This window comes from Eulemur rufifrons, chromosome 4 (genome assembly GCF_041146395.1).
Source record: "Eulemur rufifrons isolate Redbay chromosome 4, OSU_ERuf_1, whole genome shotgun sequence".
Taxonomy (NCBI): Eukaryota; Metazoa; Chordata; class Mammalia; order Primates; family Lemuridae; genus Eulemur; species Eulemur rufifrons.
The window spans coordinates 83,900,063-83,918,698 of record NC_090986.1 but is presented as its reverse complement, the minus strand read 5'-3'; the positions used below and the strand labels follow the sequence as shown (position 1 = coordinate 83,918,698).

At 52.3% G+C, this 18,636-nt stretch overlaps 2 protein-coding genes across 3 annotated transcripts in view; one reads left to right on the top strand and one right to left on the bottom strand.

The window, feature by feature from the left end:
- The window catches only part of GRTP1 (growth hormone regulated TBC protein 1), a 199,161-nt gene that overhangs the window by 26,873 nt on the left and 153,652 nt on the right, over positions 1 to 18,636 (top strand). The window lies entirely within an intron of this gene.
- LAMP1 (lysosomal associated membrane protein 1) lies at positions 34 to 18,344 on the bottom strand. The gene is made up of 9 exons (XM_069467805.1): positions 18,173 to 18,344; positions 11,775 to 11,908; positions 8,729 to 8,945; positions 8,438 to 8,596; positions 3,316 to 3,488; positions 2,665 to 2,790; positions 1,658 to 1,724; positions 1,395 to 1,565; positions 34 to 982 (listed from the first exon to the last, which is right to left on the bottom strand). Exons 1-9 carry the CDS (start codon positions 18,216 to 18,218, stop codon positions 843 to 845), a joined length of 1,233 nt encoding a protein of 410 aa, XP_069323906.1. The 5' UTR covers positions 18,219 to 18,344; the 3' UTR covers positions 34 to 842.

Here is an 18,636-nt window from a genome sequence, read left to right as displayed (position 1 = left end):
CCCCGACGCTCTCAGCGGACAGAGCACGAGGCCTGGACAAAAGAGAGACTTTTATTAGCTTGTTACAGGCAATGCGTCACATGGAGCCGTCCCTCGGCGCCCGCCCAGGCCGCAGATGCATCGGCGTCAACTACCTACCATTGTACACAGTGCAGGAAGGGATCACCCTGAATGCCAAACAGAAGACTGAAAATCACTTTACAAAAAAAGTAAATAAAAATAACACCCATTTTTATATTTAGAAAAGTGCCAGCTCTTGAGTGGCAGAGCGTGGAAAACACCAAAGGACGCGTCCGCCCAGTGTCTTGCTGCTGACTGCCGGCGCCGCGGGCCACGCCCAGCCTTACAGCTCAGTGTAGGCGTCCCAGGTGTTCAACTTCCGGGACACTGCTGTTCTACCACTTCCTGTCCCTGCGACTTTTAATTTCTCAAGCACGTCAGCCTAACACTTAGCCAGCCTTCTGGTCCTAAGCGTGAGGTCCGGGCTGGCTTTCCCTGTGAGCCTGAAATCTGAGGAGAGTGAGGAACCCAACACCAGAATCGCACAGTGCCAGACGACAGCGGAGCCAGTGCCCACCGAGAAAAGCACTCCTCCCCTCCCTTAGGGTTCTACTTTGGTAAATATTAACGTTTAACCAGTTAGCAAAATATTTAACCCAGTTAGCAAAATTAACACCGTCATTTCAATAGTTACTCTTGTGTGCATAGTGAATGTTGCAAGATGAACTTCACATTTGATAAAGCAGATTTGAAAACCAGTTTGCCAGCAAGTGCCGCCAGCACAACTGCGAGCCCGGAGGCGTACAGACCCTGCGGCTGTGTCTGGCGCAGCACCGGCGGCGCTAGATCGTCTGGTAGCCGGCGTGGCTCCTCTTCCTGCCGACGAGGTAGGCGATGAGCACGGTGAGGACCAGCCCGGCCAGCGCGCCCCCGACGGCAACCGGGATCAGCATGCTGTTCTCGTCCAGCAGACACTCCTCCACTGCAAGGCAGGCGGCAGGCGCGGCGCTCGCGAGGGCCACCCGCCTCTCCCTCCCCCGCTCCTCCCTCGGCAGGCTGCCAGGTGCAGCTACCCATCCCCCGGCTCTGGACCCTTCTGGAGCGCACAACGCAGGAGGTGACACTTTTGTGTTCAGGTTTCATGGGAGAAGAGCCATCACTGTTCCCACGTGGTGCCACGTGGTTGGACCCGTGAGACATGCTGGGCTTCTCTAAAGCAAGGGCATTTGCCCCGAATCTCAGATGGGGACGAGGAAACAGTTCGTTGTGGAGGAACAGGGACCCTCCCCTACAAGCCCCCACACCCAGCACAGAAGCTGCTGAACGTCCACAGGAAGAGCCCGAAGGGCTCCGTCGTCACCGCCGCCGTGAGAGCCGCCCCCGGTGCTACTCACCAGACCCAAACTTGTTGCCTTCCACCTTGAAAGCCTGGACCCACACTCTGAAGATGTTGACAGAGAAGGCCTTCGTGACCTGCACGTGCTCCTGCGCGTTGCACTTGTAGGAGTTGCCCACGGTGGCCTGCAGCACCCTCAGCGAGCTGTTGGCGGCTGTGAAGGTGGGCTCTGCAAGGCACAGGGACAGCCCGTTACAGGGACAGCCGTTACCCCGGGTGGCTGCGGGGGGCGGGGGCGGGGAGAGAGCTGCGGGGTCTCACCTCGTGCGTCAGGCAGAGTCATGTTCACGTGGATGCCTTGCAGGAAGAACTGGCTAGAACTCGAGTTCTGAAAGAGAGACAGAGACGGTGCTTAGCCACTCGCCATGGTCACACCCTCACCTCAAACATGGGAGGTCGCCAGGCAGTGAACCTGACTCTGTGTCTCTAGTCACAACAAAACTGCAGACTCTGCCGTCAGGAAAGGGCCTCCTGTAGCTCTGGGACCTTTTCACAAATGGGAGTCTGCCATGGGGGAGCTATGTGCTCAAAAGCAGACTTATGGCCGGGCGCGGTGGCTCACGCCTGTGATCCCAGCACTCTGGGAGGCCGAGGTGGGAGGATCACTGGAGGTCAGGAGTTTGAGACCAGCCTGAGCAAGAGCAAGACCCCATCTCTACTAAAAATAGAAAGAAATTATATGGACAGCTAAAAATACATATAGAAAAAATTAGCCGGGCATGGTGGCACATGCCTGTAGTGCCAGCTACTCGGGAGGCTGAGGCAGGAGCATCGCTTGAGCCCAGGAGTTTGAGGTTGCTGTGAGCTAGGCTGACGCCACGGCACTCTAGCCCAGGCAACAGAGTGAGACTCTGTCTCAAAAAAAAAAAAAGCAAACTTTCTGAGTGGTAGGGGGAAGCAGGATTAGCAAAGTTACAGTTTATTACAGGAGATTCGGCTGTTAATTCATCTGCACGGGTTACTTTGCTAACTGCATACGGTTTTTCCCAGGCAGAGACCCCATCACCACGCAGCAGGGCAGCGGCGTGTGCGGCCAGGGGACGCAGCAGTGTCTGCGGTGGAGCCTCGCTCTGCTCCCCTCTGGCCTCTGCAGCCCACCCGACTGCCGGGACAACCGGCATCTCCTAACAGAAAAGCGCAAGGCACTGCGGAACCAAGGCGGCTGCTACAACGCGAAGGCAGAAAGAACCGAGTGCGGTCTCTCGCGTCCTGCTGGGCGCCAGGCCACAGGCGTGAGATCGTGGCCTCAAGTCCCCAGAGCCTCTCACCATCCCAAACTGGAAGACCAGGAGGGCGACGTCCTCGCTCCGGAGCTCCAGGGTCACCCGCTGGGAGCTGCAGCTCCCATTGGCCGAGGTCTCGTTTGGGTTGATGTTGAACACTCTCGTCACGGTCTAAACGAGGAAGCAAGCAGATTGGCGCCTCAGGCTCTGGGTCCTCCACATTCTTGAACACACAGGTAGCTTCAAGGCCACACTCATTTTAACCAAAACCAGAAGGAAAATAAAAGGTTATACTAGTAAAGACTTCCACATTCCAAAAATAACTTTTCCCGCTCCTTCTGAGCGGTGTGTTTGGGATGGCGCGTCCCCGCGTGGAGGTGCGGCCCCCGCGCCCTGCCCACCCCCAACAGCCGCGCTCCTGCACCGTCAGGGGGAAACAGTGTTTCAAGGAAAGTAAAACACAGCGTCTGAGGGTAACATTTGAGGGAAACGCAAGTTCTGTCGGGGTGAGCAGACTTTCTGTACGTGGCCAGCTCTACACCCCGGGCTCCGTGGGCCCGGCCGCAGTCTGTGCCACAGCCCGCGGCGTCCACGGCAGAGGAAGCAGGTGTGGGCGATGGCGGCGGTGGGGATGCTGTGTCCCCGTCACTCACTGCCAAGCACTAGCTCTTGCGCCGTGTGACTCGCCCTCCCTACCGTGTTGTCGCTCCTCTCGTAGGTGACGTTCAGCTGCAGCCCCATGCTGGCCAGCAGGCAGGTCCCGTTGCTGCCGCTCACGTTGTACTTGTGCACCGAGGGGCTCTCGGGCGCCGGTGGGGGCCTGGGCGGGGCTGTGGTTGGGGAAGGCACGTCCTGCTTGCAGCGCGTCTCTGCAGGGACAGGGAGACAGGTCAAGGCCCAGGTTCCTCGCGACCATCAGTAGTGACAGTGACATCCAAAGTCGGGACCAGAAACACGTCCGTGGACTCACTGGAGACCCCAGCTGACTCCTCGGCAGCCGTTCTCTCCATCTCTCACGGGCGGCCCTGCACTGTCTTTCTAGCACACGGAACAGAAGCGAGGCCCCGCGCACGGCTGGGGGTGGCAGGGCCCGCAGAGGACACAGAGCAACTCAAGTTCACCCGCCGGGCCAGCATCGGGCAGCAAGCGCCGCCCACCACGACCCCTGCACACGGTGACCAGTGCGCACCCCGCTCTCTCCTTCCTGCCCCGGGCGAGGAGTGAGCGGACAGCAAGACCACGCTGTCTGGTCAGCCACACGCCACGGGAAACGGGGACAATCCAAACAATCGTTCCCTGAGTTGTCACGTGCCAGGCCCTGTGCCAGAAACACCCCAGACAGGGCACCCCCACAGGGGGTCCCAGCAGGGAGAGTGCCGGAGAAGTCAGCAGGGGTCCCGGGTAGGGCAGGAGGGGTGTGTCCTCGAGGACCCCACATGTGGGCAGAGACCCTGAGTTGGGGGGCAGCCAGCTGTTTCGGGCTTTTGTTTTGGGTGGGGGGGCGCTCAGGAGGGCACAGGCGAGCAAGGAGCAGGTGTAGCCCCGGGACACGCTGAGCACTGTGAACCCCCCAAGATGTTTGCAGCTGACACAGCCAGAACCAAGGCCGACCGAACCAGACGTAGGACCACAGCGAGCATTCTGTCCTGAGCAGACGCTCGCCCTCTGTGGACCAGCATCCTCTCAACCCCCACATCAGGCTCGCTCTGACTGCCTTGTTTCTGTGGATGATCGGTTCAGAATAACACAATTTCCACCCGATTCCATCCTGGCCACATCTCTGCTGGGCCGAGTCGCGGAAAGCCAGCCCCAGGCACGTAGCGGGCGAGCCCACGGCCCAGCGAGCACTGTTTACTTCTCACTCAAAGCTAACACGAAGCTTCCACCTGAACTCCTTGCCGGGCGCCGATCCCACCTGCTTGTTCCACCTGCCTGCGGGAGGGGCGGAAACCTCGCACGACTGCACCCCTGGCCTCACGGCTCCCGCGGGACACGGTCCCCCACTGTAAAACCCCTTTCTGGACAGAACAGCAAGATGGCACGACGAGGACCTCACGGTAACTGTTCCAGGCTCTGAGAAGGGACTGTGACCTTGGGTGATGGTGGCAGGGCACACACAGCCCTGGAGACGTCCCAGCCCAGGAGCTGCTGACACACCCCTCGCTCACTGCCGTGGGCCGGGTTACAGGCTGACATTGCACTTGTCCTTTTAAAAATAGCTCCACCATCACCGAATAAAATGTTACACAGCAGGTGATTAAATGTACAAAAGTTAAATGTGCAAAACCAAATCAAAACAGGCCAGTCTTCAAATTCTAGCTGAGACCATGGACAAAGCGTAACTTAAACTCATTTGACAATTATTTATAATTATGATCCATACGACACATTCATTTTCATACTTTGCTTTTGTAAAGTAGGTTAAACGACGTCACATTAGACGCCAGGTGTGGTGGCTCACACCTGTAATCCTACCACTCTAGGAGGCCTTGAGGCCAGCCTGGGCAACACAGCAAGACCCCGACTCTACCAAAAGTAGAAAAATGAGCCAGGCATGGTGGTGAGCACCTGCAGTCCCAGCTACTCAGGGGGCTGAGGCAGGAGGCTCGCTCCACCCCAGGATCTTGAGGTTGCTGTGAGCTATGAAGATGCCACTGCACTCTAGCCCGGGGGGGACGGGGCGCCAAGTGAGACCCTGTCTCAAAAAAAAAAAGTCACACTGGAACAGTAACAGTACTGCCAGATTGGTAGGAGGTGAGATTTACAATGACGTGTATTTAAAACAGTCTCTGTTTCTAACTTTTAATGGTTAGAGACATTCTTTGATTCATTCAAGAGCCCACATAACCAACCCTAAAGATAAAAACATGAATTCCACTTGGAATCACGCAAGTATTCTCTCCATTTAAAAAGTAACTAACGAGGCCGTGTGCGGTGGCTCAGGCCTGTAATTCTAGCACTCTGGGAGGACCGTTTGAGCTCAGGAGTTCGAGACCAGCCTGAGCAAGAGCAAGACCCCATCTCTACTAAAAATAGAAATAAATTATATGGACAACTAAAAATACAGAAAAAATCAGCTGGGCATGGTGGTGCATGCCTGTAGTCCCAGCTACTCGGGAGGCTGAGGCAGGAGGATGGCTTGAGCTCAGGAGTCTGAGGTTGCTGTGAGCTATGATGATGCCACGGCACTCACTCTAGCCTGGGCAACAGCGTGAGACTGTCTCAAAAAAAAAAAAAAAAGTAACTAACGCAGGATTTGGACAGTGGGGACATTTGGAGGATGGGGGAGCAGGGAATGTATGAGGATCCATATAATTTTGCTATAAATCTAAAACTGCTCAAAAAAATAAAGTGTATCATAAAAGAAATCATTAACCGTAAAAACACAACGAGCCTCCCTAGATCTGTGACATCTGTTTTAGCCCAGAGACTGTGCCCACCAACCCCTGCCGCGCAGCCCTGCCCTCCAGAGCACCCTGCGCCTCGGGAGGAGGAACGAGCCCAGGACACGCAGCCCAGGCCGCGGAGCCAACACGGGACGGGCCACGAGCTGTGACACGTTCAGGCCTCGCCAGCAGGGAGCCACCAAACGACGTCTGCACGAGCTGCTCTCGGGCCCAGACTCTGCGGGTCTGCCTGTCGTCCTCTGGATCCGAGGGCACTGACGCAGCCTCTAGGCACACGGACAGTCGAGACTGTGAACACGAGTGACTCCGAAGGTTCGCTTCTCTCACTCCTGCTTGCTCAGTTACTCTGCCCAGCTGAAGCCACCGTGAGCTCTGGCTGAGGTGAGGTTCGGAGCGTGAACACGCCCGGAGCGGCTGCCAGACAGCTGTCCTCAGACACAGCTGCGCGCACAAGCGCACCCGCAGTCCCCGCCTGGCCTGCCCTTCCCCACGGGGCAGACGCAACTCCAGGACCCTCTTGTGAGCACAGGCTGCGCGGCGGGCGAGCCTGCGCACACACCAAGACAGCGGCTATGGCCACAGCCCCCAGGGGCTCGTGCCGAAGGCTCGCCGAGCAGCGCCCGTAACAGACCACCCCCAGCGTGTTCCGTCTGAGCCTCCCGCCAGGAGCTCACGTGCCCCGTCCAGTCCCGACGCCCCCCAAGCGCGCGCGAGGCGGGCTTCCCTTCACCCTAGTCACTAACACTCTTCCCCTCAGATCACGGGAGGCCAACCTGCTGCAAAGTGACAGTAAATCTCTCAGACTGTATGGGCTGTGGCTCTCTGTCAAGGCAACTAAGCCCTGCCACTGTTAACCAAAAGCAGCTACAGAACGTGTGTAAACAAACAAGCGTGGCTATGTTCCAATGACACTTTACTCATGGACACTGAATATCATATGATCTTCACGTGTCATGAAATATTCTTTTGAATTTTTGTATGTTAAATTTACGAACACAAAAGCCACTCTCAGTCGTGGGCCACACAGAGCCCGGGGGTGGCAGCATGGAGCCAGCGCCACAGGGTTCCCAGGGCTGAGACGGGACAAGCCACCGTGCAGCCCCTTCCTCAGCAAGACTGTGAGGAACGTGGCCAAGCAGAGCCCCGACAGCAGGCCACGGAGAAGGCTCGCAGCCCTGAGAGCTGGGCCAGCCCACCCCGAGGCCAATCACACGCCTTCCTGCAGAGGACGACGACTTAGATCCGGACTGGCAGGACTTGGAGACAGCCTCCTTAACTAGCAGCCCAGTGATTTAACACACATTGCTCTTTGCTCTGCCAGACACTGAGATGAGCACTTTGCATTAATTTCCTTTTTAAATCCTAACAAACTTCTAAGACAGACTATTATTCTTACAAATGAGAGGTTAACTACCTTGCCAAAGACCATGGGACTAGGAGGTGGCTTCCCTGCCTGTCTGGCTCCAGAGCCCACCAGGTTAGCAGGTGCGTCGGGGGTCACAACCTCCTCAGAAAGGCACCACTGATCTTCTGCACCTGTCCCTGGGCCTTCCCGAGCTGGGCCATTAAGACTAGGTCTCGGCCGGGCGCGGTGGCTCACGCCTGTAATCCTAGCACTCTGGGAGGCCGAGGTGGGTGGATCGCTCAAGGTCAGGAGTTCGAGACCAGCCTGAGCAAGAGCGAGACCCCGTCTCTACTAAAAATAGAAAAAAATTATATGGACAACTAAAAATATATATATAGAAAAATTAGCCGGGCATAGTGGCGCATGCCTGTAGTCCCAGCTACTCGGGAGGCTGAGGCAGGAGGATCGCTTGAGCCCAGGAGTTTGAGGTTGCTGTGAACTAGGCTGACGCCACGGCACTCATTCTAGCCTGGGCAACAAAGTGAGACTCTGTCTCAAAAAAAAAAAAAAGACTAGGTCTCTGTGACTCTCATTGCATTAGATCTACCCGGCGTCAACAGAAAAGGTTCCAACTGCTTTCCCTTCTGCTTTTTATAGATAATGATTGTATATATTTGTTGCCTGAGCAAGAGCGAGACCCCGTGTCTACTAAAAAATATAGAAAGAAGATTAGCTGGACAACTAAAAATATATAGAAAAAATTAGCTGGGCGTGGTGGCGCATGCCTGTAGTCCCAGCTACTGCAAGGCTGAGGCTGGAGGATGGCTTGAGTCCAGGAGTTTGAGGCTGCAGTGAGCTAGGCTGACGCCACGACACTGTAGCCCGGGCAACAGAGCCAAACTCTGCCTCAGAAACAACAAGGAGAGGAGAAGAGGGCCTGGGACAACTGCAGAGCTGTGTCCCTGGCTGAGCGGATGCTCCCTCTGAGCACAGCTCACCAGGACGTAGAGAAACGAGGTCACCTGCAGGCCAACCATCAGCACCAGAGGTCAGGGTCGGCGCTTACCTCCCTTGCTGAAGCTGTTGGTGGAAAGGTAGGCCTGGATGGTGGCGTCGCGGAGCGTGAGGGTCACGTTGCCCATGTGCACCTGGGAGGCGCTTACACACCGGTATTTCTTGTCTACGTCGGCCTGGATGTCAGTTACAGATTCCACAGTCTTGATTTCTAGATCCCAAGGGGAAGGGGGAAAAAAAAATCACAATTTTGAACTATTCATAGTACTTAGTTAGAAGTAATTTTAGACAATCCTCCAACCCAACTTCTATCACTTCACGATTGGTCTGTTTCTGTTCTTACCCTTGGAGCTTGCATTGGGGAAAATGTGTGTGTCTGACAAGTTGTAAACAAAACTCAGATGCTGGACACCGTAACGTGTTGCATTTCTTGAGAAGGTGAAGGTCAGCGTGTGTCCTTCTCCAAAAGCAATCCTGAGACTGGGGGCAGAGGTGTTCGCTTTCCCGCACGAGCTGCTGTTCAGCACCTGTGCACTTGACGGCAGGTCAAAGGACGCGTTCTAGAATAAACACAATTACAACAGAACCCAGTTGGAATGCAGGTTATTAGATGGATTCAGAGAGGCCAAAGAAAGAGATTTTCTGTAAGTCTGACATAAACTTACAGCTCAGTTCCATTTCGGGAATCACTGTTTGGGTATTACCTTTTCATATACACCGAAACACACAGAGAAAAGGGCTGTATCGCATGCCAGTAAACAGACTAAAAAGTATTTCAAGTGTAAAGTGCAAGAGAAAGTTGACTTATTCATGTAATTAAAATGTTCTATTAATATACTTTTAATCTATAACAGAACTAAAACTAAAGTTACCTTGAAAATACAGTGTCTTGAGCCTGAAACAATTCACACTGGCTTCAGAGTGAGCTAGCTTATGTTTGGAAAAAAGCTATCATGACTTTTTTTGCTATAGAAATGTTCGTTTCAACGCTGTATCTTTAACGTGGCAAGTGTTTACTGCGGAACTGAGTTCGCTGTTGCAAGCAACGGAAACCACCAGCATGTCCGTCAGCCTGGACTGCGCGCGTGAGGCCGCGTGCTGATGTGGTCCTTGAAAAATGACATGGGAATAGATGAGGTGACAAAGACATGTTTTGCGAAATAATAAAGCATGTAATAGCATACAGATGACCTCATTTGTGAAACATAATGTTTAACAAAATAACATTTTAAAAATCTAACCACCAAAGTCAAACACAAAAAAAGTTAAGTAGAAATTAAATAAAGAGCACTTGGACCAGTATTTATAATGAGACAGTTTTATAAAACAAAATCTTCCCGACCTTCTATTTCCTAGAGACCAGCACTAAGGCACGACGGGAGCCCAGGCGCCGGCACGGAGGCCCGGGCGCTCTCAAGAACCGCGCATCTCCCCAGCAGTCCTGGGCCCGCCATGCCCCCGGAGTGGCAATAAAAAAATTAGTGCTGTCAACAGGGATGTAAGGAAAAATGGTAGTTTCAGCAGAAAATTGAAAATAAAATTTGATCCAGGGCTATATTTCGAAGAGTAAATATTAAATAGAATGAGTATATGAAATGTCTATTAAGAGCTCATTAACAAGGGAAGAAATATAATAAATACATGCTACTTATTTTTTAGAAATCTAGGAAATAGATCCTGTAGCATATCCTGCAGAAACACAAAGTCATTTTAACTACTAATGAACATTTATTTTTTTTCTGAGACAGAGTCTCACTCTGTTGCCCGGGCTAGAGTGCCGTGGCATCAGTCTAGCTCACAGCAACCTCAAACTCCTGGGTTCAAGCAATCCTCCTGCCTCAGCCTCCCGAGTAGCTGGGACTACAGATGTGTGCTACCATGCCTGGCTAATTTTTTTCTGTATTTATTTTTAGTTGTATAGCTAATTTCTTTCTATTTTTTTTTTAATAGAGAGGGGGGTCTCGCTCTTGCTCAGACTGGTCTCGAACTCCTGAGCTCAAATGATCCGCCCGCCCTAGCCTCCCAGAGTGCTAGGATTACAGGCGTGAGCCACCGTGCCCGGCCGCTAATGAACATTTTAATCAAACTAGCACTGCATATCAAACAACCGTTTATATACACATTTCTTCAAGTATATAATTTGTCTAAAGTAAAGTCAGCATATCAGGCTGGGCACAGTGGCTCACACCTGTAATCTCAGCACTCTGGGAGGCTGAGGCAGGAGGATCACTTGAGGTTAGGAGTTTGAGACCAGCCTGAGTAAGAGGAAGACCTCATCTCTACTAAAAAAAATAGAAAGAAATTATCTGGGCCGGGCGTGGTGGCTCACGCCTGTAATCCTAGCACTCTGGGAGGCCGTGGCGGGTGGATTGTTTGAGTTCAGGAGTTCGAGACCAGCCTGAGCAAGAGCGAGATCCCGTCTCTACTATAAATAGAAAGAAATTATATGGACAGCTAAAAATATATATAGAAAAAATTAGCCGGGCATGGTGGCACATACCTGTAGTACCAGCTACTTGGGGGCTGAGGCAGAAGGATTACTTGAGTCCAGGAGTTGGAGGTTGCTGTGAGCTAGGATGATGCCACAGCACTCACTCTAGCCCGGGCAACAGAGCGAGACTCTGTCTCAAAAAAAAATTATCTGGACAACTACAAATATATAGAAAAAATTAGCTGGGTATGGTGGCACACGCCTGTAGTCCCAGCTACTCGGGAGGGTGAGGCAGAAGGATTGCTTAAGCCCAGGAGTTTGAGGTTGCTGTGAGCTAGGCTGATGCCACGGCACTCCAGCCAGGGCAAAAGAGCGAGACTCTGTTTCCAAAAAAGAAAGAAAGAAAAGAAAAGAAAAATTAGCCGGGCATGGTGGCACATGCCTGTAGTCTCAGCTACTCGGGAGGCTGAGGCAGGAGGATCGCTTGAGCCCAGGAGTTTGAGGTTGCTGTGAGCTAGGCTGACGCCACGGCACTCTAGCCAGGACAACAGAGCAAGACTCTGTTTCAAATAAAAAAAAAAAAAAAGCAAGAAAAAGTCAGCTCAACAAAGAGCTACACGCAGAGAGCTGTTCATGGGGCACAAAAAAGAGTGTAAGAAAACTTACCAACCACCAGCAGTGAGTGGCTTAACGAGCTATGGCTGGGTAACAGAAGGAAGTATTGCACTATGATTATAAAAGACATTCATGAAGAAAACTAGAAAACGCACACGATAGTGAAAAGCAGAACACAAAATGGTTTGTACGCTGTGACTGCAGTTGCTGTACACACAACAGCACAGCCTCTGATGCTCCCAGAAGGAATACACATACGTGAAAAGAACCGCATTATGCTGGGATCATCTCTCAAAGATTCATCTGAAACGTTAAAATCGTCTTCACACACAGTGTTTCCTACCTTAGAACCACCCTGAGTGTCGTAGGTCACCAAGAAGGCAGCGGAGAAGTCAGCCATTATACAAGCCGTGCCATTGCCGTTTTTCACCTCAAACACTGCTGATGTGCCGTGCAGGAGGCCTGCCAATGCCAGGAAAAACAGAGAACATCAAATACTTATGGAAAATATGCTGGGCGCTTCCTTTTCTACAGCAGCAGTAATGGAATTTATTAGAAGATTCCACTGTGTTTCTTAAACCACTGAAGAACAGACAGGTGGACAACACAGGCTGGTTCACCTGAGATTCCGTCTCTCCTGGGCACTATTTTGAAATCGTGATCTCCAAGCCCATCTGGTCATTTTGCCAGCCTGGTCCATAGCTATTCAGTGCTCTGTCTCGGAATCTTTACCGGGAAAGGGCATGTCAGGTTCTGGGACCAGCCTAGGCACAGGATGCTCCATGACTCTCAGAGCATCTCTGGAAGATGCGGTGAGCCTTGGACGCACACCTCACCCTAAATATTGGCCTTCTGCAGAAACCCACGGGAGAGCTGGCGACGTCTGTCACTGTGGACCTCAACAGCTATTTAAGGTTTGATCAGTTTTTACTTCTTGTGGACCAGTGGTGTAGCAAGAAAAGCCATGGACTCAAAGATCCGAGCTCTCTGCCCAATTTCAGAAAGGTCCTCCAAGCACATGACCCCACCTGTCTAGGCAAATCCTGAGGCAAAGGGACAGACCAGAAGCTCTGTGCGTCTTCCAGCTTGAGAGTGGCGACTGCTGAGTATTTCCCCTCTGGCTTCTTCATGTTCCACTGCCCTGATCAGAATGTGCAGCAGCAAATGTCATCTCATCAGTATGATACACAACTTGGTGATTTTACAAAGTGTATGTTTTAGCCCATAGTTCTTTTACAGGCTGACAAAAATAGGTGAGCCACTGCTGTGTAGTGGCATCCAGACATGACATGCAGGGACACGTCTCTGCTGCAAGCCACGCACACCCTTCCAGCGAGCACCTGCCCCCTGCGTGAGCGCTCACACCCCTGCACTCTCCTCTCTCACTCTAGCTGCAAACAGGACCCGGGCGCGCCGAGGGCAGCACGTCAGAACTCCTGCTCCCCGGGAAAGCACATGACTCCAATGAACTTAATTCATTTTACCCTTCAGACTTTCACAAAATAACATCTGTGGAGCCACTACTAATCACGCCTAAAGCAAAGTGTTAACCAGAAATCCCACCTGTCTTCCCTTATGCCTGTGGTAAAGGAAACACCAAAACCTACGCCGACGAAGAAAAGCTGCTACACAAGAATGAAACAAACCACGTCATACCCCGAAGTTATCATGTTTTGCTCTTTTCAACCCACAGCCTGAAACACACGGGCAATATCATAAAGCATTTCCGATAAATGAATATTACACTTAAAAACCTGGAAGATTCCACAGCTTATGTTTGACCTAATAAAGGTTTTTAAAAACAGACAAAGCCCCCTCACTCCTGCCTGTGCAGCACGGGGCAGTGGACGAACCTCGGCCGAGACGCGAGGCAGCGGCGTGGAAGAGCTGGTGGCTTGGGAGCCGGAGGGACCAGGACGCAGACTCGAGCCCAGCGTGGACGTGGGTGCTGCCTGCCCGGCCCAGGCTTGCTCAGGAGGGTCGCACGGCTCATGTCTACGTGGGCATGGCAGGACGCCCACACGGGCACACACACTAAGCTGCCCTTTTATAAAAGTTTCCCAAATCATTAAAAAACCTTTTTACTGACCCAAAGCACTTTAGGAAGTACTAATATTTCACACGCAGTCCCGTTTTAATCAGACAATTTTTGTATTCAGTAACCAAGCTGAGGGTCTGAGCCTCCGCAGGACAGAAGCATTTACCAAAACAAACTTAAACAAGCCCCGGCTGCACTGGGGGCCTGAAGCTGTTCTGGAAAGGCCCAGAAACTGTGAATTATTAAAATACGGAACTTATCCCTGGAAGCCAATTTTGGTTAAGAGAAAAATATCTACAAAAGCATTAGAACATAGAATTGAAAAAGAAACACGTATGCTAATGCTCAGAAGTTTTTTTTAAAATTCCACAACAGTGGCAATTGGTTTGACCAAAAAAAAAACAAAACTTCTCAAATCAGTTAAAACGTTTCTGGTAATTTCACAGCTGTCACAGCCCAAAACAGCAGCTGCTGCTGGCACCACCGAACATCAGCTCCCTGGCCGACTGGCAACTGCTCTCTCTGGCAGTGCTTCACGCAGACACGAAGTTCCTCACGGGGTCACGTAAGGGAGCAACCCGGGCTTGTTCCTCCAAATACTCCCACTCGTTGGGATTCTCTTCTCTGAAACCAGTGCTGCTGGGGGACGCACACATGCTTCTGAGTCAGACCTCAGTTCCGGTGGCTCCTTCGCCACTCACTGGCCGTTCAACCCCGGGCCGACAGCAACAGTGCACACAGGAAATCAGAGTGCTGACACCTCAGGGCTGCCGGAGCATCAGATGAGCCAACGCACGCCACCGATGCCAGGGTCAATGTTAGCTGTTTTTAACATTCTACTCTGTATCTATCAGGTTCATCATTTAATCCTCAGTAGCTGACACAGAGTATCAAAAAAGCATTTACAGGCATTATACTGCCTCTAGTTTGTGCCAAACAGTGCTCTAAGCACTTTGCAGTTAATTTCACTACCATGACAACCTCACAGACACTCCTATGATTCTGAGCTGGCCCTCTCACCCAAGGTCACCCGGCTAGTGAGTGGTGCAGAACCAGCCCTAGACCTGGGTCTTCTGACGGAGCCAGTCCAGGGGCCGGTGGCAGGGGACGTGCCATGTCTGAACCATGCAGCACTTGGTAAGTAAGGGAATCTGCTTCTAGTTAGGAAACACTTTCTCTTTTTTTCTTAAAATATACTAAAACAACTTTCAAAAAAAAGGGAAACACTTGCTTTTGACATTAAAGAGATTATCATCTGAAGAGAAAGAAGTCTTCTTGCCTGACGTCTCTTCACTAATTATAAAAAAAAAATGAAGTAGTAAATTTTAAAAATTAACTTTTGGGCTGGGCGCGGTGGCTCACGCCTGTAATCCTAGCACTCTGGGAGGCCGAGGTGGGTGGACTGTTTGAGCTCAGGAGTTCGAGACCAGCCTGAGCAAGAGCGAGACCCCGTCTCTACTAAAAATAGAAAGAAATTATATGGACAGCTAAAAATATATATAGAAAAAATTAGCCGGGCATGGTGGTGCATGCCTGTAGTCCCAGCTACTCGGGAGGCTGAGACAGGAGGATCGCTTGAGCTCAGGAGTTTGAGGTTGCTGTGAGCTAGGCTGATGCCACGGCACTCACTCTAGCCCGGGCAACAGAGTGAGACTCTGTCTCAAAAAAAAAAAAAAAAAAAAATTAACTTTTGGCCAGATGTGATGGCTCACGACTGTAATCCTAGCGCTTTGGGAGGCCCAGAGTTCAAGACCAGCCAGAGCAAGAGCAAGACCCCCATCTCTACAAAAAATAAAAAAGTTAGCCGGGCATGGTGACGAGAGCCTGTAGTCCCAGCTACTTGGGAGCCTGAGGCAGGAGGATCACTCAAGCCCAGGAGTTTCAGGCTGCAGTGAGCTATGATGACACCACTGTTCTCTAGCCCAGGCGACAGAGCAAGATCTTGTCTCAACCAACCAATCTTAATTTTCGTAAGAAACCACATCCTAGCTTTTTATCTTGGCTTGATTCTTTTAAGTCCAGTATATTTCTTCTTAACCAGTGATGCACAACCATCTATGAAGGTTTAAAGGAGAGAGAGAAAAAAGAAGACTAAGCTTCCCTCCCAGGCACTGAATCCCAACCTCTAGGGCCAGGGTACAAGCACGCTTATTTCTAAAAGGCTGATCAGTGCGTATGTTTGGTTAACAACCACTGCTTTAGCATTGAACATGTCTTCGTACATGTGCTGAGCACTCACCACGGGTCAGTCAAGCAAAACCACCGCAGTGCCGCTGAGCTGACTGTTCCGCGCATGTGCAGTAAGGCCCTGAGGGTACGGCGAAGGCAGGCTCACGCCGTTGGGGGGAGGAGGGTCTAACTTAGGATAAATTCAAAGTTATGAGGCCACAAAAACATTTTGAGCCCAAATCTAGTAAAGACTTCGGTCTTCCACCTGTGTAGGTGACAGACCCCCACACTCAAGGGTAACAATTAGTATAAAACTTACCAAACTTCTAAGCACCAGTTTCTCATTTGGAAAGGGGAAGGAGGTCATCTAGTTGACACCAGTGGTTTAAAGGGTCACATTACACAATTACACTTAACTCCATGAGTCAAAACAAAGATTCAGTTCATACTTGTCTGCACTTTTTACCAAGTATTGGAGAAAAAAAAAAAACAAAAAAAAACAACCCAGTGGCTTCAAGCAATTCCTAATCATAAATGTAGAAGGAATTACTAATTTAAAGTCAAAATTTTGCTTTAGAAAAAATGCTTTTTGGTGAAGTTGTGTTAAAATAAATTTTAAATACACTTAAATCCAAGTTCTTAAAAGATCTTCTTTAAAAGTGAAATTTTAACTAAATATAAAACTTAGGCTGGGACTGGTGGCTCATACCTATAATCCTAGCACTCTGGGAGACCGAGGCAGGAGGATTGCTTGAGGTCAGGAGTTCAAGAACAGCCTGAGCAAGAGTAAGACCCCCATCTCTACCAAAAATAGAAAAAAAAATTAGCCAGGCAACTAAAAATAGAAACAAAAAATTAGCCGGGTGTGGTGGCGCATGCCTGTAGTCCCAGCTATTCAGAAGGCTGAGGCAGGAGGATCGCTTCAACCCAGGAGTTTGAGGTTGCTGTGAGCTAGGCTGATGCCACGACACCCTAGCCCAGGCGACAGTGAGACTCTGTCTCAAAAAAAAAAAAAAAAAAGTTAATTACACACACAACACTCTAAACTATTTCAATATGGAAAAATTATGGATTTTTTTCATTTTTAAAATGAGTTTTAAAAACATAAAACAACATATGAAAGTTACAAGGCTTCCGAGCATTTTTCTAATAAGGAACAATGCCGTCGTTCTGACATGACAAAACCTGTTTCAGCGACTCCTCTCATAATTACACCGAGTGGAGCTGGGTGGCTCACGCCTGTAATAGCAGCGCTAAGGCAGGCTGTGGGGGAAGGATTGCTTGAGGCCAGGAGTTCAAGACCAGCCTGGGCAAGAAAATGAGAACCTGTCTCTACATAAATGTTTTTAAAAGTAAAATTAAATAATTAATTACACCTGCCTCGAAGGATCACAAGACCTGAGCAAGGCTTCAGGTTTACAACTGGAATAAGTTCATTTACGTGACTATTTATGCAGTTCAAAGATTTTACACAAGCAAAGCAAAAAAGCGAAACCAAAATCCATTCAATCACAATAACCAAATTTTAGAGTTGGGTGGGACTTCCGAAATACTTAAAGAATGGCCGGCAGGTATGTCCAGGAGTGCGTGCCTACTCCACTCACATGAACTCCCACCGGCTTTATCCCACACCATCTTTCAGATCCCGGGGGTTACGGGGGAAGGAATGTCACACACAGGTTTCCCACGGGCCTCCAGGCTGACTTGGAAGAAACCATGGCGCGGATTCCCGTCCGAGAGACAGCGTGTATTCCTCTCTCCCAGGAGAGACAAGTAACGACGAAATCCCTGGAGCGGCGAACGCGGCCCGCGGGGGTCCTGCCGCCCGGCGCGCCGCGGGGTCTCGTCCCGGCCCGCGACGCTCTCCAAGGCTCTTCGCTAGACGTGAGCGTTGCCGGCCTGCGGCCAAAGCCCAGTTTTACCTCGCTTCATCTGCCACGGAACCTCGTAAAATCTCAAACAAAACTTTAAGTCGATTCAACGCGACGGTGACTCCCAGTAGCAAACTCACACGCGCACGTCCATCCCGCACGGAAGGAGGCGCAGGGTCGAGCGCGGGGCCCGGGAATCCCCGCGCCGCCCTCCGATTTTTCCTGCGAAATATCCGCGTTGGGAAGGGCTCCCTCGAGGCCACCCGCCCAGGCGGACACGGAGCCCACCTAAGTCCCCGCCGTCTCCGGCTGCGTCACCCAGCACCTAAACGCCCGGACCACAGCTGTCCAGAAACCACCAGGCCGCCGGGCAGCCCAACTTCCCGCCCCAGGAGAAGCGGGTCCAGGGACTGAGAGCAAATGCCAGACCTGAGGGGACCCAGGTCGGCGGACGGGACCCCTGGTCCCCCTGGGCCGCTGGGCTCAACCGCCAGGGACCTGCCCGCGGGCTCTGCCCCGACCACACGCCCCAGGGCAGGCCCGGCGGCGCCCACAGCGAGGCGGGTGCGGGGCGACCCCCGGGAGGACGCCCCCGGCAGCCCCCGGCCCGCGGCCCCCGAGTCCCCGGCCCCGGCCCCGGCCCCGGCCCCGGCCCCTCACCGAGCAGCAGCAGGAGCAGCGGCCGCTGGGCGCCGCCGGGGACCGCCATGGGGCGAGTGCGGGGGCGGGCGGCGGTTGGGCCGCGAGCGGGCGGGTGCGGGGCGGCGGCGGAGGCGCGGGCGCCGGCGCGAAGCGAAGGGCGGCGGCGTCCACCGACTCGGGAGGCCCGGCCGCTGCGGCCCGAACGAAAGAGACCCCACGACCGGCAGCGCCTGTCACGTGAATACCGCCTCGCCCGGCCGTCACGTGACCCCGCGGATCTCGCGAGAACGCGCGCCCGGGGTCGGCCGCCCGCCGCCCAGGTGCCGCACGGTCCCCGCGTCCGGCTCCTGCCTCTGCTCGTGACCCCGAGCGGCACGTGACCCGAACGGCACGTGATCGCGTGCCCACGTGACCCGGCGGGGCCACGGCCCCGGCGGGCGGAGGTTGAGAAAGGGGAAGTGGGGGGGCTCCTGGAAAGGGAAGGA